This window comes from Apodemus sylvaticus, chromosome 4, assembly GCF_947179515.1.
Source record: "Apodemus sylvaticus chromosome 4, mApoSyl1.1, whole genome shotgun sequence".
NCBI lineage: Eukaryota > Metazoa > Chordata > Mammalia > Rodentia > Muridae > Apodemus > Apodemus sylvaticus.
The window spans coordinates 26,337,478-26,363,357 of NC_067475.1; the positions used below are offsets into that span (position 1 = coordinate 26,337,478).

At 39.6% G+C, this 25,880-nt stretch overlaps 1 protein-coding gene across 7 annotated transcripts in view; it reads left to right on the forward strand.

The window, feature by feature from the left end:
• Positions 1–816: 816 nt before the first annotated feature.
• Bank1 (B cell scaffold protein with ankyrin repeats 1) overlaps positions 817–25,880 on the forward strand; it is a 274,298-nt gene continuing 249,234 nt past the window's right edge. For 3 of the 7 annotated variants that reach the window (XM_052179170.1, XM_052179171.1, XM_052179175.1), the window contains exon 1: positions 820–1,190. In XM_052179170.1, the coding sequence (XP_052035130.1) occupies positions 1,118–1,190 (73 nt within the window). In that variant the 5' untranslated portion in view covers positions 820–1,117. Of the gene's footprint in view, positions 1,191–25,880 lie in introns of all 7 variants that reach the window. The other 4 variants (XM_052179172.1, XM_052179173.1, XM_052179174.1 and 1 more) reach the window with 3 other exon arrangements.

Consider the following 25,880-nt stretch of genomic DNA (forward strand, 5'->3'; position numbering starts at 1 on the left):
CTGAAAATATTGACCAGAGTTACATTTGTGTCCCTGTGAGCTCTGCTGAAGTTTCTCGGTAAGCTATCCTTTGTAAGTAGCCACTCACTTGTCGGCATATCGTTTCATGGACTGAACTAACTTGTCTGCTTTATTGTTCCAATGTCAAAATGATAAAATAAGGAAGTATCATGCTGAAGATAAATGTATCTAATGCTTTTGGAAACTTTCTCACATTTCGCTTCATGGATTTTATCCAGCATGTGGGGGAAGCTAATGTCTTTCTGTGACACTTGATAGTCATAGTACTCCAAAAACACTGTAAAGTATAACTTTTTGGTTCTTTTCGAAGGAGGAAAAGTGGAGCATGGGAACTGTGTGTTACTTCCCACGCTTTCGATTTGATCGTCAAACTATCTCGTAGTCCAGTGATTTTTAATATTTGCTTGTTAGACTCTGGGATAACTCTTTTGGTATTTCTTATTCTCTCAAACAAGCAAGAACACAGCCATCATTCATATTTGAGGAGAAGGGCATAGGGTATTTAGAAACCTGTGTATGCTTTCTCTGACCCGGCCCATATCAAAATTAGAATAGAACTAGGAAAAACGTTTCACGTGGGAATGAAAATCACTCTACAACACATGGATTTAGTCAGGGGCCTGGGTAAGATGAAATAGTAAAATTGCATATCTTTACATCTTTGTCGCTGTATGTTTATCTTCCCTTCTGTCAACTAGTTCCTTTTATAGAAGTCTACTTTCTGTTTCGCTGTCTTACAGGAGGAAGGGTTAGAGTACCAGAAGCTCAGAATAGGGTAGGAAGGCTATAAGCTCCAGGTTACCTGCACTTAAAGATAGCTCAGGAGAAGAGGGCATCGCTCGGCCTAAGAACCTAAGACAGCCCTCTGAAACGAAGCAAGAGCAAGCCCCAAGCAATTTCACTTCCCCCAGCAAGGCCTAGCCCTAGCCTTGTGGCCTGAGCCCCTGGGCTGCATTTCCGGCAACCTCGGGGCCACAGTCCCCAGGGTAGGAAGCAGGCTGCAAGGACTACAGCCCTGCAGAACTCAAGGTCTGCAGGGGAAGTTGCAGGCAGGGCTGGCCACTGCAGTTCCCAGGCTCCCACCTCCCCTCCTGCAATGCTTCCTGTGGCTTCTGGCACTAGGGGCAGCAGCCCGGACCTGTTCCAGGTTGGCCTAGCGCCTCCTCCAGGTGGGTGGTCTCATGTTTGTCAGGGCTTTGGGTGGAGGGCACAAGATGACCCTGGAGTCCTTCTGAGACTAAGGGCCACCAGTAGACAGTTTGTCCTGGGAGCCAACAAAACCTGGGTGTCATTAAACGGGGCTTCTCTGCTTTTCCCACCACTGCAAATCTGCAGAAAATTTCAGCCCAGTGCTCCTCTGACGGAGTGAGTCCTTAACCCAGCATGTGGGAACATATTTTCTACCCTTGTAACCTCCAACTCTTGTAGAGCTAGAACTTTCCCTGAGTGCTCCAAGAAATGTCCAGGCCTTTCGAAAATCACTTTGCACCCAGCCTTAACGCTAGATCTCATCTGAAATGTACGTAAGTGGAGCACTCTGCCTCGTCTGTAGCATCCTTCCGCGTTCTCCTTCCGCGTTCTTCCGCCCCAGGCCAGGCTGTGTAGAACCACCTCCCTGGAGCTCCTAAATGAGTAAAAGGAAAGGAATCAATTTGGTTGACTATGTGGTGAGTCTACATTTTCAAATGCATGGACGGTAAAGGTGGTTGCTTTGAGTTCCTTCTTTCTGTTTTCAAATGCATTTGAGGGTCCTAGAATTAGCATTAAAAACTGTTAGCTTTGGTAAAGAAATTTCACCAGAATATTAATATCATTGTAGGAGGTGTTCCTGATGAGACATTCAGCAAGAAATTAAAGCCTGAAATAATTTTAATTTACTAATCAGAACTAAATTTCTCATAGCACCTTATTTTTTATTTTATTTTATTAACTAATTTATTTATTTTTTAGGTGGGGTCATTTGGCTTTAGCTGCTTTTAGGGTCTAATACATTTTTTAGTACAGATGTGAACAGTTGGTTTTTCAGTTAAAATGGGGAGTGTGTTTATAACAATGGAAGATGGTCTGAGACCACTGATACCAGTGATGTGGGGACACTGTACCGTTTTAAATGCTGACATTTGTCACCACTATATAGCTCAGGGTCTGTGGCAAAGTCGCTTTGCAAGCAAACAGGCAGAAACAACCCATCTTTTGCACATTGAACAAGAGACCTCTTTTGTAATTTCTGTTTAACAACTGAGTTAAATAGCAGATGTTGGAAGATGCCCTTTGTTTCAGTGAACTTTGTGTTAGTGTCTGGAGACAGTAGTTATTTTGAGCAACATGGGTAAGATGAGGAAACTTCATGTCTTTCCAGGTATCCTTGCTCCTGTGTCCTCTCTTTTGGTCCTTCTCAACACAGTATTTAGCACTGGAAAGTGCCCCCCCCCCGCCCCTGCCCCCGCCCCACAGTAGAATAGTATTTTGACTTAACCTAGGCCCAGTTAATTAATGCAAGTAGTCTTTTAACTAAACCAGTTCTCTTTTTATTAGTTAAATTTGTTATTCTAACAGTTTTGTAAGTATATATATATGATAGGGCCCAATCTCATCTTCTGCCTCCCCCCACCCCATCTTTCTCACCTCCTCCCAAAATCTCACTTTTGTGTTCATGTCTGCTGCTTTCATTTTGTGACCCTCAGACCATCATGTCTGATCAATCAGGTCCCATATAACCATGAGTTTGAAGCTATCCTTGGTGCCTGGCCACTCAGTAGTAGGAACCCAATTCAAGATGGTGACTTCTGTCTCTCACAAGGAGGAAGGGCTCACAAGGCCTCCTAACCTCTTGATCCTATTTATGAAGTGGAGATTATGTGAGAAATTTTTCTCAGAACAGGGCTGATATTAGCTTAATATGATACAGGGTGGGGAGGCTCGGTTAGTTCAACTGCATCCCTTTGGAGAAGAGAAACGTGCTGCATAGGAGAGCTACTTCCCACATAAGCAATAGCAGAAGGACATAAACCCCCCAGCCACCATGTGTCTCCTCACTAGAGTCCTGTATCGAGCAGTATGAAGTGGTAAACATGCTTTGACACCCATGAAGGCATACTAGTAAGGAACACACCCACACATCCTGTCATCAGAATTGTGTTCACCATCATGTATCTAGTTACCCCTTCAGTGGCAGATGGCAAGGTATAATAACCAGAACTAGAACAATGGTCTAACCAGTAGACAAAATGTGCAGGGAATGGGAATTGGTATAGAATGTTTCTTTCAATTTATGCTTAACTAGAAATGGTTGAGTAATGTCCAAAAGTGGATCTTGTCTCTGCTTCATCCTAAAGCAAATGCTTTTTAAATTTGCTTTTAAATTGCTAATGCCAAGTGTGGTGGTACACTCTGAGTTCAAGGCCAACCTGGTGTACAGAGCAAGTTCCAGGACAACTATGGCTACAGAAAGAAACCCTGTCTTGAAAAGCAAACAAACAAACACAAAAAGAAAAGCAACACCACAAACTAAAACCAAACCAAACCAAAATCAAACTAAAACAAGGGACCAAAAACCTACTACCTTCAGAGATATTCATTAAAGTTCAAATTATTTGTTCCATTCCTTAAAAAGTTTTAGTTGGCATTGTTCATTATGTGATCCACGTGAAATCAGGAAACACTAATGATTGGAAGCAATGTGTATCTCTACTCACAGTGTGCTCACAGCTGCCTAAGTCTGTCCCCTCTGCATCCTGAGGATCCACAGCTCTTTTGCCAACTATCATCTGGGTTTATCCTACCCAGCAAACCCCTGGTCCCACCTGGTTCCAGGCAAAACTTCATTTCATTAGAGTAAGGTTCCAATTAGGTCACTTGGTCTGAGAATTAAAGAAGGAAACCACTTTAGAGACAGTTTTCACTGAAGTGTGAAATAATTCAGTCATGTAATCACTAAAGAGGTGAGGCCTGAGCATCAGGATGTTAGGGTGACCCTGGAGAAGTGGAGGGACTTTTCTCCTGCCCACACTTTAATGAGCACTGCCCACCTGAGATGCCTCCAGATGCATTCTGTCTCAGACCCAGCTTCTGACTAACCTTCACTGTGATCATGGGTAACCCTTGTCAGTCATCTATTAAAAAGCAAAATCCAGAGAAACAGTAACACAAGTTTGAAAGTTGTTTTTGAGAATTAAAAAAAGAACGTGCAGGTACCCTCCTCATCAGGGGGTACAGTGGGTGTTTCTTTAATTCTTAGATCATCGTGTAACAGTGCTGTCTGTGTTTACCTATTTAAAAGATAAGTTCTTGCTGGGCTTTAGGCTTTGGGCTGTTAGTACCAATCCATGGCAGGCTGAGGTAAGGGGCAAGCCTAGGCTACATAAAAGATTCTAAGGCACCGAACTTATGATAAAACCCAACCTCAAACCAATAGAGAAACAAAAAGTTTACATTGAGAGACTGTCTCATCTGGTTTGGTAGACAGCTTCATGACTAAGCAACTCGAGAGCTGGGAAATTTAGAAGGCATGCCTTCCTGTGGGAGATACTGCCATGTCTGTGGGACAATGCGTGGTTAGCACTTCTAGGAAAAGAAGCAGAGGTATTCACAGTGATAAGAACCAAGAGCAGATGGATTCGAAGAGGATGAAACTGGAGCAATTTTCACAGAATTCAAAGAGGAGTTTAATAGGTCAAAATGAGCTCGTGCGTGTGCACATGCAAGAGAAGAGAGAGAGAGAGAGAGAGAGAGAGAGAGAGAGAGAGAGAGAGAGAGAGAGAGAGAGAGAGAGAGAGAGAGAAAGCGCCACTTTCCCTCTTCACGGTGCCAGTTGTGACCCAGTTATACAATATAGGTGAAAGTAAGGTTCAAACACTGTGGAATATCTTAAATATTTAAATGCTTTCTCAACATATTTACTGCTGGTTTAAAAATACTTCCAGTCTAATCCAGGAATGGTAGCATAGGCCTTTTGATCCCTACAGGAGGGAGATAGAGGCAGGCAGGTCAATTTAATTCATGGCCAGCCAGATCAACTTGGTGAGAACCAGGACAGCTAGAGCTACACAGTGTGTAAAGTAGGAACATGTTATGTATACTGGAGGAAGGGAGAGTGGTTCAGTGCCTCAGTGGGTAAAGCCACTTGCCACCAAACCTACTGGCCTTAGTAATATCTAGAACCCACATGGTGGAAGGAGAGAGCCAACTCCAGCAGTTATCCTCTGTTCTTTATACACATGGACCATGGTGCATGCATACGGTGTACACATGCCGACACAATATATATCTACAAAATCTGAAAGAAAAGAATGCCATTCTGGCCAGATGTAAGGTGTTTATGTTGCATATGCTGACAGTTTACTTGGTTGTTATCTAAATCTCTGAGTTGCATTTTGTTATTTTATTACATTATTTTTAGGTGGTCAAGCGTCTTACACTGATTTTTGGAAACAACTATGCAATAAAAATAGAGAGAACATATTATCTAAGCATTCATGTTGAAACAAAGTTGTTATTTGGCATCATATATATTTAACTTCTAGATAAATAAAATGGCGCCTATGTCTTATTGCGGATCTTACCGTGGTCCAAGTGCTGAAAACTTTCAGACACTGTATGGGATTAGCTGTGTTCCTCAGAGAACAATAAGCACCTTAGACTTCCACACTACAGGACCTTTTGTGTTGGTTTCAAGCATTGTGCAGTGAAATCGTCCAAAAAAATAAACATACAAAACTGAAAAGCTTCCACAGTAGGGACTAGTAATTCCTAAGACCTTCTACCAACAAAAATATACGAGAGCTGCCCCTGACTAGTGATTCTTTCTGTCCTCCTCCTCCTCCTTCCTCTCTTTCCCCCTCCTCCTTTTCTTTCTCTCTGTTTTCTCATCATCATCCTCTTCCTCATTCTTTTCTTCTTCTCCTGTTTCTTTTCTTCTTTCTTCTTTTTTGGTTTGATATCCTGCTCTGACGACAAAGTTGTTTTGTACAGTTTTGTAAGTGTACACACCACTTATGTCCCAGGCTATCCTCTGCCTCTGCGCCATGGGATCTATCTTAAACCCTACACAAGAATCTCACTTTCATGTTCATGTCTACTAATTTTGTGACCCACAGAGATTAATCAGGTCCCATGTAACCATGAGTTTGGAGTTATCTTTGGTGGCTTGTAACATACCAGTGGGTACCAAACTCGATAGTGACACTCCATCTCCCAGAGCAGATCCAAGACCTCTTTACCTCTTGATCTTGTTTATTAAGGGCTGAGCATTTGTGTGAGACATTTTGTAGATGCATCAATCAGTTTTTCAGTGATAAACACTCATCCCTGAGAAAAGAAATAAAGTAACATAGTGATAACACAGATTATATTTAGAAATATATGCATATACATCATACACATATGCTTATGTAATAGCAATTAGTGAAGAAAATTGCAGTGAATTTGAAAGAAAGCAAGTAGGAATATATAAGGAAGGTATGGAAAGAAGAATGATGAAACAGAAATGTTGTAATTAAATTATCATCCCCAAAAGGCCAACAAATAGACAGGAAGAAAAAAAGAAATGTGATGGTGAGCTTTGTAAACTTGAACCTACTGGGAAGATTCTCAGTGAGGATTTATCTAAATTCGGTTGGTCTGTGAACCTGCCTGTGGGAGATTGGTGTGGGATGCCTCAGCCAAGTCTGTGTGGCCCTAGTGTGAAATTCTCAACTGTATAAAAATAGAGGAAGCAAGCCAAGCACCAGCAAGCAAAAGAACATGTATACATTCATTTCTCTCTGCTCTTAATATCATTATTTGAAGTTCCTACCTTGGCTTTCCCAATAGTGGACTGTGACCTGGAATTATTAACTGAAATAACTTCATTTCATCTCCAATTTTCTTTGAAGCAAAAATGAAACTATCACACCATTCCAAGACTCATGCAATAGGATAACTAAAGCAATCCTGAAAGTGTCACTCACTTCAATGGAAAGGATGAACACAGCAGATATAAAGAAACTTCAAGGCTGAAGCTTGAGTAATACTTAGGTTGAGATGTCAAGTAACTGGTTTCATATTAAGATCACAGATATCAGAAAGGTAGTTGAAGCTAGAGACAGAAAAATTAAGAAAATACAATATTTGTGCTTGTCAACTTGTTATCATTGTAGCAAATACTCAGGAGAGAAAACTTCTAAGGAGAAACAATTTATTTTGACTCATAGTTTCAAAGGTTCCATCCACGTATGGTTGGATGCACTGTCTATATCCTGTAGTGTAGTCCCTACTTTTTCTTCTGGTAATTTCAGAGTTTCAAGTCTTATGTTGAGTTTCTCGATCCATTTAAAATTCCATTTTTTAAAATGAAAGCTAAGGATCTAATTTCCATTCCTCTTCATGAAGATATCTAGTATTCTCAGCATCATGTGTTGAAGAGGTTGTTTTTTCTTGAGTCTGGGTGCTTGTTTCCTTGTTTGGTCATCTTCATCAAAAATGAGGTAACTGTGTGGCAAAGGAGGTCATAGGCCATGCATAGGAATCTACTGCTAAAGGTTTGCTAAACAAGCATGCCATTAGCCTGCTTTCTAAATACATGCATTTATACACACACATACACACACACACACACACACACACACACACACACACACATACACATACACCCTAGAAATGCCTTTCTTGGTGGTTAGTGATGGGCAAAGCAAAGAATCATAAAGCATGCTGAGAATCAGGGCCCTAAATGGAACATTTAAACCATCACTTCAAAGCCTGGGTGCTTTGCAGAAGATGGGTGTGGGGAAGCTGACCTGCAGGACTGGGAAGAACATTATGAGTATATTGTCTTCTTCTGGATGTTATGTGGCTGTTGCAATCCTGAGCACACAGCAGCTGTGGCTGTCTGCTGTGAAAGGAGAAGGAGTAAGAAGAATGAAAGGGTCAGAGGGTTGTGCTGGGGGCAAGAGAAGACACTGTATGTGAGAGAATAGGAATGGCATTCACTGTTAACAAGTGAGAAGGTGTCAGAAAATTTAAACATTGATAAAGGGGATGGAAGAAAGGAAGGTAAAGGGGATGGTTAATAATGTTAATATGAATTAAAGCTAACAGACATACATACACACACAATCACACACACATACTCATACTCAATCTCTCTCTCTCTCTCTCTCTCTCTCTCACACACACACACACACACACACACACACACACACACACGAAGTCTCATATACACACCCACCATTCACACACACACATATACATACACACACAGACACATACAGCCACACACATGTACATATACATTTACCCAGTCTCTCTCTCACACTCACTCACACACTCACACACACACATACACACACTCACACACTCATGCACACACACACACACACACACACACTCTAAGACCACATGTAGTGATTTAGGGAAGAAATCAAATAGTGATGTTTTAATAGTGTCAGAATAGAAGGTTGAAGAATAAACAGCGGATGAGAAAATGGCTTGGCCAATAAATGCTGCTTTTATAACACAGGGAAAGGCTTGGGAACTAGCTTAAGGACAGAGGATGGGCATCAGAAGAATATCTTCTGGAAGCCTTGCAAAGTCCCCAGAGTAGTTTTCTGTAGTTAATTTGTTTTTATTTTACCTGACCGAATTGAAATATAAAAATAAAAAATACAAGAAACTATTTGATCAGCTACTACTAGTCCATTCAAGACTGGAATTTGAGTGTAGTAATCAGTCCAAACTCCCTCTCAATAAATCCAGAGGTGTGAACTTAAATAAAATAAATATTTTATTTGTATCCTTAAGATCAGTGTGGCTCTAGCACTCCAATGCTGTTGGATCTGTCAGAGGGGATCTTCCCCTGTGGAGAATTTCAGAAAGACTTCCGAGGTGTTGGTGACTAGACTCTCATCTGCCTGAGCACTCCTGACCCCCTGCTGACCTTCCTCCTCTGTTGTGTCCTTCCCTGGTTCTGGAGGTTTCCTGGTTTATTTTTCTTCCTTTCCTACCTCTTTTTCTTTGGTGTGTGTGTGTGTGTGTGTGTGAGAGAGAGAGAGAGAGAGAGAGAGAGAGAGAGACTGTGTATGAATGTGTCTGTGACTGTGTGTAGTTATGTGTGTGTGGCTGCATGTATGAATGTGTGTGTTGAGAGGGTATGTTGAGTATGTGTATATGTATATGTGAATGTGTGTGTGAGTGTGTGTGTGACTGGGTGAGTATATATGTATATATGTGTGTGACTGTATGTGTGACTGTGCATATATATATATATATATATATATATATACGTGAATGGTGTGTGTGTGACTTTGTGTGTGTGAGAGAGACTGTGTATATGTGTGTATGTATATGTATGCGTATATGTGTGTGTATGACTGTGCGACAGTATATGTATGTGTGTGGCTATATATGTGACTGTATGTGTATGTATGTATGTATGCACATGTAAGTGTGTGTGCATGTGTGTATGTATGTATTAAGTATGTGCATATGACTTTATGAGTGTATGTGACTGTGTGCATATATATGTGTATGTGTATGACTGTATGAGTGTGTGTGTGTTACTATGTGTATACAGATGTGTGTGAGTGTGGGGAGGGGCTGGACCTTACTTGGGCACACTGTTCAATTGCTCCCAGCTGCCTTTTCTATAGATAATCTCTTTTTAGCCAGGCTGCAGTTCATGACTCATCATTTTTATCTCACCATCTCACAGGCTTCATCTCAACCCTTCTTTTATATCGCAATCACTTGATCAGATCTACAGTTCTGAATAACTCCTTCCAACTACACTCATTCACTGTGTCTGAATCCAAGAGGTGGATTAGTGTTGCCTCAAACCTAATATGGTAAAAGCAGTGATTATGTGTTTAGGCAAATCTTGTTACATGCTTGATAAGAGATGATAATAAAAGACAGAACAAAATTCTACTCCTCAGAAAGGATTACATTGCTGTTTCCTTGGGACTCAGAATGAGAGTCTCATGCATTCCCTACCTACTGGGTAGGGTTAGCAACCTCTCTGCTCAGCACCATAATCACTATACTTAGAGCCCCAAAGAGCTTGAAATGTTGCTTTCCTAAGTTGGAATATGTCATAAATATTAGATAAAAGCTTTCAAAGACAATGCAAAAATAAAAGGTATACTCTCCCACCAATTTTTACATGTTAGAATCACACATTGAATTGGTTGGATTAAATAAACATATCAAGCAATTCATCAAATTAGGCTCCTTCCCTCCCTATATATTATTTAACATTTCTTTTATAAAGAAGGCTCATTCATTTTAAGTGATAATTAAGCCCTCTATTTATATTCATGTTTGGGATGATTATACTGATGTGTGTATTTGTTTTTATTGATTCAAATGTGGGATCTGCACACACTTGACTGAGCAAGGTTTTTACCTAGTTTAAAATGCAATTCTTTTTACATCTGAAACAGTTACAACATATTTTATAGGAATGTCACAATAATTAAAAACAACTCTGTATGCAAAATGTCTACAGCATGCAGAGCAGTTGCTTAGCAAATGGAAAATATTTCTATGACTGTGGGATAATAATAAACTCTCTTTTATTATAAGGAATGGTGTAGCTAGCTCACTTTTAGTACTTTGGTGCCATGAACATATGAGTCTGAGGACTGAGGCCCTTATATATTTTTTCTTTTTCTTCCTATTAATTTTATTAATATTAATAAATTTTATTAATTTTTTAAATATTTTGTTGAGCAAAATAATTTCTAAAACATATACAAATCAATAGTTCACTAAAAATTGAACTTCATAAAGCCTGTGATCTGCCACTAAAACATATTATAAAGTATTGTGGTTTATACTCAAGGAAAATAGTGTATATTGAAAGTCTCTTGTTTGGCAATACAATTATATTCAGACACAATTTTAAAATAATAATGTAGTTTTCACTTGTCATTTTTGGAGAAAATGGACTCTACTGTATATTTATCATCTCCCGCCATGTTGAAACAATGGTAGCAGTTGATTTAGAGTTTAAGAACACAGGAACCAATATCCTCCTAATGTCAAATTTTAAGTATAAGCAAGTGTTGATAGAGGTGTACAGGTAGGTTCAGATTGTTTAGATAAGACCCCAAACAATCTATCCCATGCAGTTATAAAACCATTAAACATAAAGTATATCTTTGAAGACTAAATGGGTAATAAAAATGGTTCTTAAGGCATTTCTCTTTTTTGAGTAACATATAAAAAATTAGAAAGGATTACAATTTTGAGGAGAAACCAGGCCATCTCTGCTATTTTAGCAGTGAGAACAAGACTGTTGAGAAGTTAGCAGTTAGAATACATTGTTTCTGCTCTGCTGGGGGAAACAGCAGATCCTTCAAAGTTCCCGTTGTGTTCATTTGCAGTTTCATTATTTCACAAGTCCTAGTCATCATTAAACTCTTAGTGCATGGCATGAGTGCACCCCTTAGTAGTTGCCGGACACTTAAAAACCCAGTGTAAAAATATCATCTCTCTCTCCCCCCTCTCTCTATCTACCCACCCCTCTCTCTCTCTCTCCCTCTCTCTCTCTCTCTCTCTCTCTCTCTCTCTCATCCATCCACCCACCTATCTATCTATCTATCTATCTATCTATCTATCTATCTATCTATCTATCTATCTATCTATCTCCCCTCTCTCCATACATTTAGAAAGCTATTTCAAGCCCTGGAATATAACTGGTAATGTGTAATTGATATGTCTGTGAGTGTGTGGACAGCCACATGGAACAATCCAACAGGTGACCTATATTTTCATCTCTGATGATGAAGACCTGAAGCATTTGAACTCAGATTTCCAGGGCTTTATTCCTTCAGGACTCTGTCTTCGAAACTGTATTCTGTAACAATTACGTTTCCTAGAACAAGGATGCTGTGGTGTACTAAATCTTAAATATATGTATGTTAGGACGCTGTGACCTAAGACATTCTGTGACTAGTGACACTTCCACAGTTTCTTCTAAAGCAGTGTGTCAGGTTCATATTTTATTATAGATATATTGTTACTAGCCACTAGTATAAAAATACTTTATTTTCTGCATAGTTATCATCTTTATTAAAAGGCAAATAGTTCTTTGGTGGAGGCATCTTCCTGCCATAGCTGCTATTTTCTCCCGCCGTGTGCCCTGGTGATATAAGTACAGTTCTGATCCTTTCTTGTCTGTCACATTTTGAGTGAGAGGGAAGGAAGTTTAAAATAGAAATGGGAGTCTGAGTGATGCTGGGTAGGGGGAGCAGGTTGATGGGCTGAGTAGGGCACACACACTATTTTAGGCCTATGTCCTTAGTGATGCGGTCTAACAACTCGGGGTGACAGTGGGATGCACTAGAGACAAAGATGGGAATCAGAAGACAATGACATGTTAAGGCAAATGAAGTCTGAGAATGAAAGGAAATGGGAAGTATATCAGGGATCCTGAATATGAGAAAGCATTTGGAGATATATGGCAATGCAGGTGGTTTTTAAATAGCATGCATGTACCTAAACCCTGTCATGAAATAGATTTTGCAGGGATTTTCACATTAAACTAAAAACCTGCTGCCTTGTCCATAATCATATACAGTCTGTAGCATATCATCATTTAAAAATGTGACTTCATTCCCTAAAGCATTCTAGAACTAAGGATAATCTGATTGGAGTGGCCAGAAGCAGCTTACTTCCTTGTTAGACACGTTCATCGCTAAAGCACATGTTTGCGGAGACTATGCGGGGCGTGAAGTGCCTCTCAAGTCTGTTATTCTTGCAGTCTTTTCCTGCCTAAAATAGTTGCAACTAACCATTGCAATAAATTGAGGAAGATAATGCATTAGATGTTTTGTAGGTTAACTTGACAGGCCATGTAGAAGCCATGTAATATCACAATAGCTTTTATTACTTCAAATAATAGAGTGGATGTTCCTTCAAGGAGGCAGAGGATACTGGCTCCAGTTCTGTAAAGATAACCACATTCACAGATGCTGGTCAGTCAGCCAGGAAGAGTGACAGAGCTAATTACATTCTTGAAAATGGACACAGAGTCATCTTCTGAACCTCTTTTTTTGTTTGTTTGTTTGTTTGTTTGTTTGCTTGCATTGAGAGTTCCACATTTCTGAATATTCTCAGAATTCTGGAATTTTCTCATTTGGCTAATCTTTTCTAAAGTGTTTCCTTATACACAAAATCTTCCTTTCCTTATGAAAAGAACTTAAAAGAAAGAAAGAAAGGAAGACTATCACAATGGCTTTAGTAGCAGAATAACTTAAGCCATTTCTCAATAGTAAAATAACACAATCTGATAATAATATTTTAGTTATTTTTACTAAGATATGCATAACCTTTTAATATAACACATTTTTTATCAATTGGAGACTGTTCCAGGCTAAATAAATACTGAAAGGACAGACTTGCAAAGCAAATAAAATCTAGTCACCTGTATTATTTACAGTGTTAGCACATTTTACTATTATTTTTCTAAAATATATAAAACAGAAGCATAACAGGAAACATGCAATCACAGAATATATTATGAAACACCTCTACTCTGTGTTGGTCAGGCTTTAAATTTCATGTCTTTTTTTTCAATTTAAATGATGTATTTATTGTGCTGGTCCTGTAAATTTTTTTTTATTCGATATAATTTATTTACATTTCAAATGATTTCCCCTTTTCTAGCCCCCCCACTCCCCAAAAGTCCCGTAAACCCCCTTCTCTTCCCCTGTCCTCCCATCCACCCCTTCCCACTTCCCCGTTCTGGTTTTGCTGAATACTGTTTCACTGAGTCTTTCCAGAACCAGGGGCCACTCCTCCTTTCTTCTTGTACCTCATTTGATGTGCGGATTATGTTTTGGGTATTCCAGTTTTCTAGGTTAATATCCACTTATTAGTGAGTGCATACCATGATTCACCTTTTGAGTCTGGGTTACCTCACTGAGTATGATATTCTCTAGCTCCATCCATTTGCCTAAGAATTTCATGAATTCGTTGTTTCTAATGGCTGAATAGTACTCCATTGTGTAGATATACCACATTTTTTTGCATCCACTCTTCTGTTGAGGGATACCTGGGTTCTTTCCAGCATCTGGCAATTATAAATAGGGCTGCTATGAACATAGTAGAACATGTATCCTTATTACATGGTGGGGAGTCTTCTGGGTATATGCCCAGGAGTGGTATAGCAGGATCTTCTGGAAGTGAGGTGCCCAGTTTAGTTTTCGGAGGAACCGCCAGACTGATTTCCAGAGTGGTTGTACCAATTTGCAACCCCACCAGCAGTGGAGGAGTGTTCCTCTTTCTCCACACCCTCTCCAACACCTGCTGTCTCCTGAATTTTTAATCTTAGCCATTCTGACTGGTGTAAGATGAAATCTTAGGGTTGTTTTGATTTGCATTTCCCTAATGACTAATGAAGTTGAGCATTTTTTAAGATGCTTCTCCGCCATCCGAAGTTCTTCAGGTGAGAATTCTTTGTTTAACTCTGTACCCCATTTTTTAATAGGGTTGTTTGGTTTTCTGGAGTCTAACTTCTTGAGTTCTTTATATATATTGGATATTAGCCCTCTATCTGATGTAGGATTGGTGAAGATCTTTTCCCAATTTGTTGGTTGCCGATTTGTCCTCTTGATGGTGTCCTTTGCCTTACAGAAACTTTGTAATTTTATGAGGTCCCATTTGTCAATTCTTGCTCTTAGAGCATACGCTATTGGTGTTCTGTTCAGAAACTTTCTCCCTGTACCGATGTCCTCAAGGGTCTTCCCCAGTTTCTTTTCTATTAGCTTCAGAGTGTCTGGCTTTATGTGGAGGTCCTTGATCCATTTGGATTTGAGCTTAGTACAAGGAGACAAGGATGGATCAATTCGCATTCTTCTGCATGCTGACCTCCAGTTGAACCAGCACCATTTGTTGAAAAGGCTATCTTTTTTCCATTGGATGTTTTCAGCCTCTTTGTCGAGGATCAAGTGGCCATAGGTGTGTGGGTTCATTTCTGGATCTTCAATCCTGTTCCATTGATCCTCCTGCCTGTCACTGTACCAATACCATGCAGTTTTTAACACTATTGCTCTGTAGTATTGCTTGAGGTCAGGGATACTGATTCCCCCAGATTTTCTTTGGTTGCTGAGAATAGTTTTAGCTATCCTGGGTTTTTTGTTGTTCCAGATGAATTTGATAATTGCTCTTTCTAACTCTGTGAAGAATTGAGTTGGGATTTTGATGGGTATTGCATTGAATCTGTATAGTGCTTTAGGCAAAATGGCCATTTTAACTATATTGATTCTACCGATCCATGAGCATGGGAGGTTTTCCCATTTTTTGAGGTCTTCTTCCATTTCCTTCTTCAGAGTCTTGAAGTTCTTGTCATACAGATCTTTCACATGTTTGGTAAGAGTCACCCCAAGATACTTTATACTGTTTGAGGCTATTGTGAAGGGGGTCATTTCCTAATTTCTTTCTCAGCCTGCTTATCCTTTGAGTATAGGAAGGCCACTGATTTGCTTGAGTTGATTTTATAACCTGCCACTTTGCTGAAGTTGTTTATCAGCTGTAGGAGCTCTCTAGTGGAGTTCTTTGGGTCACTTAGGTAGACAATCATGTCGTCTGCAAATAATGATAGTTTGACTTCTTCCTTTCCAATTTGTATCCCTTTGACCTCCTTATGTTGTCGAATTGCCCGAGCTAGTACCTCAAGTACAATATTGAAAAGATAAGGAGAAAGGGGGCAGCCTTGTCTGGTCCCTGATTTCAGTGGAATTGCTTCAAGTTTCTCTCCATTTAGTTTGATACTGGCTACCGGTTTGCTGTATATTGCTTTTACTATGTTTAGGTATGGGCCTTGACTTCCTGTTCTCTCCAATACTTTAAGCATGAAGGGATGCTGAATTTTGTCAAATGCTTTTTCGGCATCCAATGAAATGACCATGTGGTTTTGTTCTTTGAGTTTGTTTATGTAGTGGATTGTATTGATGGATTTCCGTATATTGAACCAACCCCGCATTCCCGGAATAAAGCCTACTTGATCATGGTGGATGATCGTTTTGATGTGTTCTTGGATTCGGTTGGCAATAATTTTATTGAGTATTTTTGCATCGATGTTCATAAGGGAAATTGGTCTGAAGTTCCCTTTCTTTGTTGGATCTTTTTGTGGCTTTGGTATCAGCGTAATTGTGGCTTCATAGAAGGAATTGGGTAGTGTTCCTTCTGTTTCTATTTTGTGGAATAGTTTGAAGAGTATTGGTGTTAACTCTTCTTTGAAGGTCTGGTAGAATTCTGCACTGAAGCCATCTGGTCCTGTGCTTTTTTTGGTTGGAAGACTTTCTATGACTCCTTCTATTTCTTTAGGCATTATGGGACTCTTTAGATGGTCTAGTTGGTCCTGATTTAATTTTGGTATTTGGTATCTGTCAAGGAAATTGTCCATTTCCTCCAGATTCTCCAGTTGTGTTGAGTACAGGCTCTTGTAGTAGGATCTGATGATTTTTTGGATTTCCTCAGTTTCCGTTGTTATATCTCCCTTTTCATTTCTAAGTTTGTTAATTTGGATACTTTCTCTGTGCCCTTTGGTCAGTCTGGCTAAGGGTTTATCTATCTTGTTGATTTTCTCAAAGAACCAGCTCCTGGTTTTGTTGAGTTTTTGTATGGTTCTCTTTGTTTCTACTTGATTGATTTCGGCCCTGAGTTTGATGATTTCCTGCCTTCTACTCCTCCTGGGCGAAATAGCTTCTTTTTGTTCTAGGGCTTTCAGGTGTGTCATTAAGCTGGTAATGTATGCTCTCTCCATTTTCTTTTTGGAGGCACTCAGGGCTATGAGTTTTCCTCTTAGCACTGCTTTCATTGTGTCCCATAGATTTGGGTATGTTGTGTCTTCATTTTCATTGTGTTCTAAAAAGTCTTTAATTTCTTTCTTTATTTCTTCCTTGACCAAGGTATCATTGAGTAGAGTATTGTTCAGTTTCCACGTGTATGTGGGTTTTCTGTTGTTTCTGTTGCTATTGAAGACCACTTTTACTCCATAGTGATCAGATAGGAGGCATGGGAATAGTTCTATCTTCTTATATTTGTTGAGGTCTGTCTTGTGACCAATTATATGGTCGATTTTGGAGAAGGTATCATGAGGTGCTGAGAAAAAGGTATATTCTTTTGTTTTAGGATAGAATGTTCTATATATATCTGTTAAATCTAATTGGTCCAAAGCTTCAATTAGTTTCATTGTGTCCCTGTTTAGTTTCTGTTTTCCTGATCGGTCCATTGAGGAAAGTGCAGTGTTGAAGTCACCCACAATTATTGTGTTAGGTGCAATGTGTGCTTTTAGTTTTAATAAAGTTTCTTTTACGAAAGAGGGTGCCCTTGCAATTGGGGCATAGATGTTCAGGATTGACAGTTCTTTTTGTATTTTTCCTTTGACCAGCAAGAAGTGTCCCTCAGGGTCTCTTTTGATGACTTTGGGTTGAAAGTCAATTTTATCTGATATTAAAATGGCTACTCCAGCTTGTTTCCTGAGACCATTTGCTTGTAAAATTGTCTTCCAGCCTTTTACTCTAAGGTAGTGTTTGTCTTTGACCCTGAGGTGTGTTTCCTGTAAGCAGCAAAATGTAGGGTCCTGTTTACGTATCCATTCAGTTAGTCTGTGTCTTTTTATTGGGGCATTAAGTCCATTGATGTTAAGAGATATTAAGGAATAGTGATTGTTACTTCCTATCATTTTTGACGTTATTTTTTAAATTTGAATGCTTAACTTCTTTTGGGTTTGATGAAAGGTTACTATCTTGCTTTTTCCAGGGTGAAGTTTCCCTCCTTGTATTGGTGTTGTCCTCCTATTATCCTTTTTAGGGCCGGGTTTGTGGATAGATATTGGGTAAACTTGGTTTTGTCATGAAATATCTTAGTTTCTCCATCTATGGTGATTGAGAGTTTTGCTGGATATAGTAGTTTTGGTTGGCATTTGTGTTCTCTTAGAGTCTGCATGAGATCTGCCCAGGACCTTCTAGCCTTCATAGTCTCAGGTGAAAAGTCTGCTGTGATTCTGATAGGTCTTCCTTTATATGTTACTTGGCCTTTTTCTCTTACTGCCTTTAGTATTCTTTCTTTGTTTAGAACATTTGGTGTTTTGATTATTATGTGACGGAAAGTATTTCTGTTCTGGTCCAGTCTGTTTGGAGTTCTGTAGGCTTCTTGTATATTCATGGGCATCTCTCTCTTTAGGTTAGGGAAGTTTTCTTCCATAATTTTATTGAAGATATTTGCTGGCCCTTTAAGTTGTAAATCTTCACTCTCATCTATGCCCATAATCCTTAGGTTTGGTCTTCTCATTGTGTCCTGGATTTCCTGGATATTTTGGGTTACAAGCTTTTTGCATTTTGCATTTTCTTTAACTGTTGAGTCCATGGTTTCTATGGAATCTTCAGCATCTGCGATTCTTTCTTCTATCTCTTGTATTCTGTTGTTGATATTTGCATCTCTGTCCCCTGATTTCTTCCCAAGGCTTTCTATCTCCAAAGTTGTCTCCCTTTGAGTTTTCTTAGTTGTTTCTACTTCTGATTTTAGATCCTGGATGGTTTTGCTTAGCTCCTTCACTTGCATGTTTGTGTTTTCCTGTAATTCTTTAAGAGATTTTTGTGTTTCCTCTTTCATGAGCTCAGCCTGTTGACCAAAGTTCTCCTGTATTTCTTTAAGAGATTTTTGTGTTTCATCTTTCATGACCTCAGCCTGTTGACCAAAGTTCTCCTGTATTTCTTTAAGTGTTTTTTGCATTTCCTCCTTGTTGGCTTTTGTATTCTCCTGGATTTCTTTCAGTGATTTTTGTGTTTCCCTTGCAAGGGCTTCTAACTTTTGATCCATTTTCTCCTGAATTTCTTTAAGTATGTCCTTCATGTGTTCCTGTACCAGCATCATGACCAGTGATTTTAAATCCAAATCTTGTTTTACTGGTGTGATGGGGTATCCAGGACATGTTGGTAGAGGAGAATTGGGTTCAGATGTTGCCATATTGCCTTGATTTCTGTTAGTGACGTTCTTGCGTTTGCCTTTTGCCATCTAGTTCTCACTGGTGTTAGTTTTTCTTGTCAGTGCTGGACTTACCAGTGCAAGCTGCCCCTTCCCAGTTGGCCTCTGGTGCACAGCTTACCTCCTGCGCTGCTTGTAGACAGGGTGCTGCTGCCCAGGCTGTTCAGATCCCAAAGCAGGCACCCGAAGGCTCCCGCTGGGGCCCGCTGGATTCACTGGAGCACACTGACTTCTCCCAGCTGGCGGCCCAGAAACCCAGCTAGCCACTTGCAGGACTTGGAGATGTGGTGCTGCCGCCCAGGCTGATCTGGGCAGCAGAACTCCCAACTGGGTTGGTGCACACAAGGCTAGCCTAGCTGCTCAGGCCCTGAGTCTAGGCAAAAGCCTGGCAGGCCAATGTCGGTGCAAAGTTCCCCTCAGCTGTGGGTGTTAATTGGGTGTGTCAGGTGGCTAGGATGGTGGCGTGCGCGAGTTCCCTGAGAGTGCTGGGAGAGTCTGCTGGGCTAACAACCTCCTGGCTGGGTCAGCACACAGATGGCCCAACGATCAGCCCAGGGCCTGGGAGCAGTCCAGGGCCTGACCGTCTGAGACCCCTGCTATGTCCTCCTTGGGCTATGCCTGTTAGCTGGTTTGGTTTTGCCTGCTAGGTCTCTCTGGCTTCCCGTAGTCAAAATGGCGGTGGTGCGCAAACTGGCCCGGATAAACAACCTCCTGGCCGGGTTGGCACACAGATGGCCCACCGAGCAGCCCAGGGCCTGGGGGCAGTCCAGGGCCTGACCGTCTGAGACCCCTGCTATGTCCGCCTTGGGCTATGCCTGTTAGCTGGTTTGGTTTTGTCTGCTATTCTCTCTGGCTTCCCGTAGGCAAAATGGCGGCGGTGCACACCGGCCCAGGCAAACAAGCTCCTGGCTGGGTCGGCACACAGATGGCCCACCGAGCAGCCCAGGAGCTGGTCCTGTAAATTAAATTTAGAACCTTGCTTATGCTGGGCACATGCTGTAGCATTGAGCTCAATCTCGGTCTCTCTCGTTTGTTTTAAAAGTTTCAGCTGTGCAGCTTTAATCTAATTAACATTCGCTTGCTCACTTTTCAGTTTCCTTTGTGTGGCTGTTTGGTGAAATATCCAAAAGCAGAAACCCCACAAGAGCTTATCCCTCCCCACACTTCATATCAAATTAAGATTATGAATCTAAAGATGATGGAATCCCTATTAATACAGGAAACATGTTTGGCATTTGATCAGTATGGACTCTGTCACTAACTGACTGTAACCTCTTGCAAGCATAAATCCCTTCTGATTCCAAGGAGTGTGTGGTGAGGATCACATTAGCTGTTCATGATGATGCTTGATTCAAGTTAGTGATTGAATCGATACATCTTAAAGGAGAATGGTATAAAAGTGAAGTGTACTTTCATAGATTTGTGGAACTGATATCTATGAGAACAAGTGCACTAAAGGCTATATAGCCTCAGATGGAATACTTATGTATTGCTTATTTATTCTTCAAGGATCTATTTATTTTATTTCTTAATTCTTCTATGTTGGACTGTGGTCATCATGTGGCATTCTTATGTGAAGCAAGAACAGGGCCATGTAAGCAGGTCTGGTTCACTTTATTGTTACCATAACTCAAATTGCTCACAGTCCTATGCTGTTAGTAGGGATAAGTAGCAACTGAATGTTTTCACCTAAGCCTGGGTATAAATCTCATTGATGCATGGCTGCTCTTCTAAAAAAGTCACCACTCCTTTCTACGGGCAGCTGTCAGCACCATCCTCTGAGGGCCATCACTTCACCAGTCTCAGTCATTTCAAGACTCCTTCTCTAGACTTGGCTTAATCAGCCCTGTTCTTCTTAGTCATGGGCTTCCTGTGTAAGAAGAAGAGCATCTGGGCGATAGTTAAATGAAGAAGGCCCTCGTAACCAATGTTGATGACCTTGGCGTAGCCTCTGATGACCTGACTTTGATCCCTGGGCCCCACATTATGGAGGAAAAGAACAACCTCCTGCGAGCTACCCTTGACCACTACATGTGTACCTTCCTCAAGAAAAAGGAAAGAGTAATGAGTAATATCCATCAATTGATTTTAATTTTACATATACTTATATTTAACTTTAAATTATAAATATATAATATATATGTACACATACACAAACACACACACATACACAAACACACATGCACGCACGCGCGCACACACACACATATTTCTTATATGTGGTGCTATGTGATAAGGTCATTTTCATGTAAGTACATATTGCCTATTGATCAGCACCACCACCACTACCCCATTTGCTTTTCTCTTTCCTTTTCCCCTCCAGTGAGTTCCACGCTCCCTAAATCAGTTTCACTTCTACTTCCATGCCATAGTTACACACATGATTTTATGTGTCTATTTGAAATCCAGAACTACATACAAGAGAAAGAATTTGGTATTTGTCTTCCTGAGACTAGTTGAACATAATATTTATGTTCTATTTTCCCAAATATAATCTATTTTCCCGAAACTGACATAACTTCATGTTTGGAGCATTCAAGTGTACAGATTGGAAATCAAATGCAGTTGAAAGCATTGTGGTTAAAGACTGTGAGTGCTGTGAGTGTGTTAGCTATCTCTTTCCTCAGTGGGGCTGGAGTTCTTAGAGCACAGGACAATGTCTAGATCACAGTCCCTGTAGGGATCAGGATTAGAGAGATGCCCTAAGGCAATGGACTCTCCTCTTCTATGACTCCTTCTCACTGTGTCTCCAGAGGTTTGTACCTCATCCACAAATGTTTTTCAAAAGTAGATTACCCTCTCCAGGGAACAGAGATGTATCTTCAGTTAGTGCTAACACATTAACACATGTCACACACACTCACACACACACACATACACACACACACACACACACACACACACACAGATATACTCTAACGCTCTAATGGTTTATCTCTTCTAGGTCTTAAAGCTATCAGATTTTGTAGGTAAGAGATCTAGGTACAGGAGGTTGATTTTTGCTTTATGTCAATAGGTTTGCTGTGTTAGAGCTGGCCTAGAATCTAGGAAGAACTTGACTTGATTATCAGTTTGTCTCTGAAATATACTTATTTCATTCTCACACAAATACATACCCTTGACCATACCAGGAAGTTACTCTGCTCATCTGGACTTCTCAATTTTTCTAGTAAATTAGTGCTTGTTGTCCTGGGAAAGTATTTGCTGTATAAGATGATATTGTTGACTAAATGAACATCATCACAGGGACACTCTTTACAAGAACCAATAAACAGAGCTTCCAAATGGTTATTGCAAAAAAGGAAAGTTTTGTTTTCTCAAAGTGCTTGTAAGTGAACGAGGTAGCAGAAAGAGCTACAATGTAATGCTAGAAAAACGTGTTTTTAATGATGGCCGTTGGGGTATTTAAAATCATCAGAGCTGTAATACAGATGTGATTAAAACACGCTGTAAAATGGTAGCAATAAAGAGTCCTTTGGAAACCCACTGTTTCTAATTTGCATCTGCCTAATGTTTGGCATCCTCAAAGGAATTTCCAAACCCCTACTAATTGACTCTTAGAAAATCCTTCTAATGTATCATTTGCTTTGACTCAATGGGAAATCTAAACAATGATCATTTAAGCTATTTAATCAGCGTTCTACACACACTGAAGAGCAGCGGCAAGCATGCTGCATATGTGTCTGTTTTAGTTAGAGGGCTTCAGGGCACGGGCAGAGGAACTAGAGGTAAAGAAGTCTCCAGGTATTGTGATAGACAGAGATCCCTCAAATCTAATAATATGCTAAGCAGAGAATTCCCTTCCTGGCCCTGTAAATATGTCAGGGTAAGTGGCAAAGGAAGATTAAATGTGTCTTTGGAGTGAAGAAGGCCAATAGCTACCTTTGAGTTGGAGACCTCTCAGGCACTGTCTAGAAGGGGCCAGTGTAATCACATTGTCCTTAGGAGTAAAAAACAAAGAACCAGAGTACAGGTTGCCTAGGAAGGGCTCGAGCAAATGTCTTCCGCTTGAAGGCTGATGTTGGGGCCCAGAGCCACAAATGGTGTTGTCTTCTAGAAGTCAGGAAATGAAATTAAGTGCGTTCTTTCTTATGGCCACCAGAAAGAACTTAACCCTGCCCATTGCTGATAATAGGCCACAGGACTGCTTTCACTTGGTAAAATAGCTTTTAACATTTGTGGTACTACTACAGAGTTAGAAACTGAAGCAAATCTCTCAGATCCTTGAACTCTACAAAGAGGGTGGAGCTAGTATGAATCAGAGACACAACCTGGCCATCAGACATTCATATGCCAGTCTTGCTACAAGATCAAAGCGTGAGAAACTTTGATAAGGCATAAAGAACCAATCAATGAAACTCTTAGAGTTACTTTGTCAAGATTCATTTTGGAAAGATTTTTATGAAATTCAACGTCTTAATGTTCAGATAAAAAGAAAGGCTTATTATCCTGGCTGGTTCATAATGTATAAAACAACATGATTTTGGGTTATATAATAAAAGCAATACATGTATATAAGGGTATAATGTAAGAGTATAATATACCAGAGTAATCCACTCAAAAATAAATATTAATAACACTTGTCATGAATTTTAAGAATATATATGTTTCATATATATGTGTGTGTATATATATTCTTTTATATATATTCTTATGTATGCCATATCATGTCTATGGTTTCCAATCTTCAATTTACATTTTAATTCATTATATATTTTCAGAGTGGTTTTTAAATGTCAACACTTAAAAATATAGGAATATTTGTCAAAAACAGTATTTATAACATTTAAATATTTTTGACTTGGCAATAGCTCAATTCAGATTTCTTTGATATGTGAGGACTTATTTCTCACAGGGCAACTTTAGACAAAAGTAGACTGAGTAAGGTGAGAATTTTCCTTAGCCACAGGTTTTTTTCCTCTGTCATTTTTGAGAGGAGTTCCCAGTATGTACCCTAGGTTTTCCTTGAGTTTGTGGTCTACCTGCCTCAGATTCTGGAACACTGATTATAGGCATTGAGCACAATTCCTGTTTCCCTCAGACACATGTCTTTATGGATTAATGTGACCTACAGTAGTATAGTATGCATATTAACTTGTTTCTTTTTTTATAATATATAACTCCTTTTAAAGACAAGAATTGTATTTTAATATCCATTTATCTCTTAAACCTAAAAATTTGTCTTTTTTATTTACTATTAATTTACTTATGTAAATAAAAAATAGTAAATAAAACCACAAATTGAATTGAAAAATATTTTATCATTGTAGTACCAATGGACAATTATGACAATTTTCCATGCTTCATTTCAAAACACTTGATCTGAAAATCCAGATGAAAAACAAGGACCATACAGTGCTAAAGTGGTGAGGGCAAGTGCTGGGGAAGAGAGGAAGAAAAATTAGACACCTAAGTGTGACTGTGTGAAGAATGTCACTGTTCAGTAAAAGACACTGCATTGTTTCATTCTTTACATTTCTGGATAATCATTTACAGATCTTTTACTTGTATATGTGTTCATATGCTTAAGTGTGTACAGGTGCCCACATGCCCAGGAAAGTTCAGATGCTCTGGAGCTCTAGTTGTATGTGATTGTGAACCCTGAATGGAGGTGCTGGAAATTGATGTCAGAGTCAGGTTTTCTAGTAAAACAACATATGGTCTAACCTACGGAGCCATTTTGCTAGCTCATATATGTCTTGAAATAGGTGTGGGGGACATGCATATCTGTGAGTGTAAGTATGAGCATGTTTATGCATGTCTGTGTGTGTGTGTGTGTTGCGTGTTGCTGTAGGGTCTCATTCCCTACCCTGGCTTTTTACAAATTACAATGTAGTCCAGGATGGCCCCAAACATGTATAGATTTTCCTCCCTCATTCTCCTGAGGTCTAGATTATACATATATCACTTTTAATTTATTAATGATTTTTAACTTTGATTAGAACAGCAAACTACATTAATGTATATAATTTTAGGTGTTAACATTTAAATACTAAATTATCTTAATTTTTGTGGCTTTTTTGAGGTAGGGTTTCTCTGTAGCCCTGGCTATCCTGGAACTCACTCTGTAGACCAGGCTGGCCTTGAACACAGAAAGAGGCCACCTGCCTCTGCCTCCCAAGTGCTGGGATTAAAGGCGTGCACCACCATGGCCTGGCTAAATTATCTTATTCTTTTTTTTTTGGCTTTTTCGAGACAGGGTTTCTCTGTGTAGCTCTGGCTGTCCTGGAACTCACTCTGTAGACCAGGCTGGCCTCGAACTCAGAAATCCACCTGCCTCTGCCTCCCAGAGTGCTGGGATTACAGGCGTGTGCCACCATCGCCCAGCAAATTATCTTATTCTTATAAACTAAAATATAAATGTATATCTAGGAAAATATTCAATATTATATTTAGACAGATATTTATGTTGTATTGAAATATTATTAATTAGGTAACCATATTTAATAACTCAATAATTATTAAAATCACATATAAATTAATATGGTCATGGCTTGTTAGCACACACCTGTAATTTTAGCACTTAGTGTTGGTGGAGAAAGGAAGGGTGTTATTTTCAGACTATCTTGAACTACATACAGTGAGTCTATTTCACAAAATAAAGCGAGCTAGCAATCAAGCAAGCAAAAATCTACTTGAAAGCATTTATTTTCATATATTTGTAGTACTCTGTCCTGAAAGTATTTGTAGGAAAGTTGATGGACTGCATCCTATAGGCTTCAGTAAAAAGAATTATAAACATTTGTAATATTTATTTCTGGTTCTTGTAAACTATTTCTTTGTATGTTCACTTTTTCAATAATTATACATAGATCTCATGATATTATAAACATGCAAATATCAGATATTAATCCAAACAGGCTCATCAGGATTTTCCAGTGCTCGATCATTTT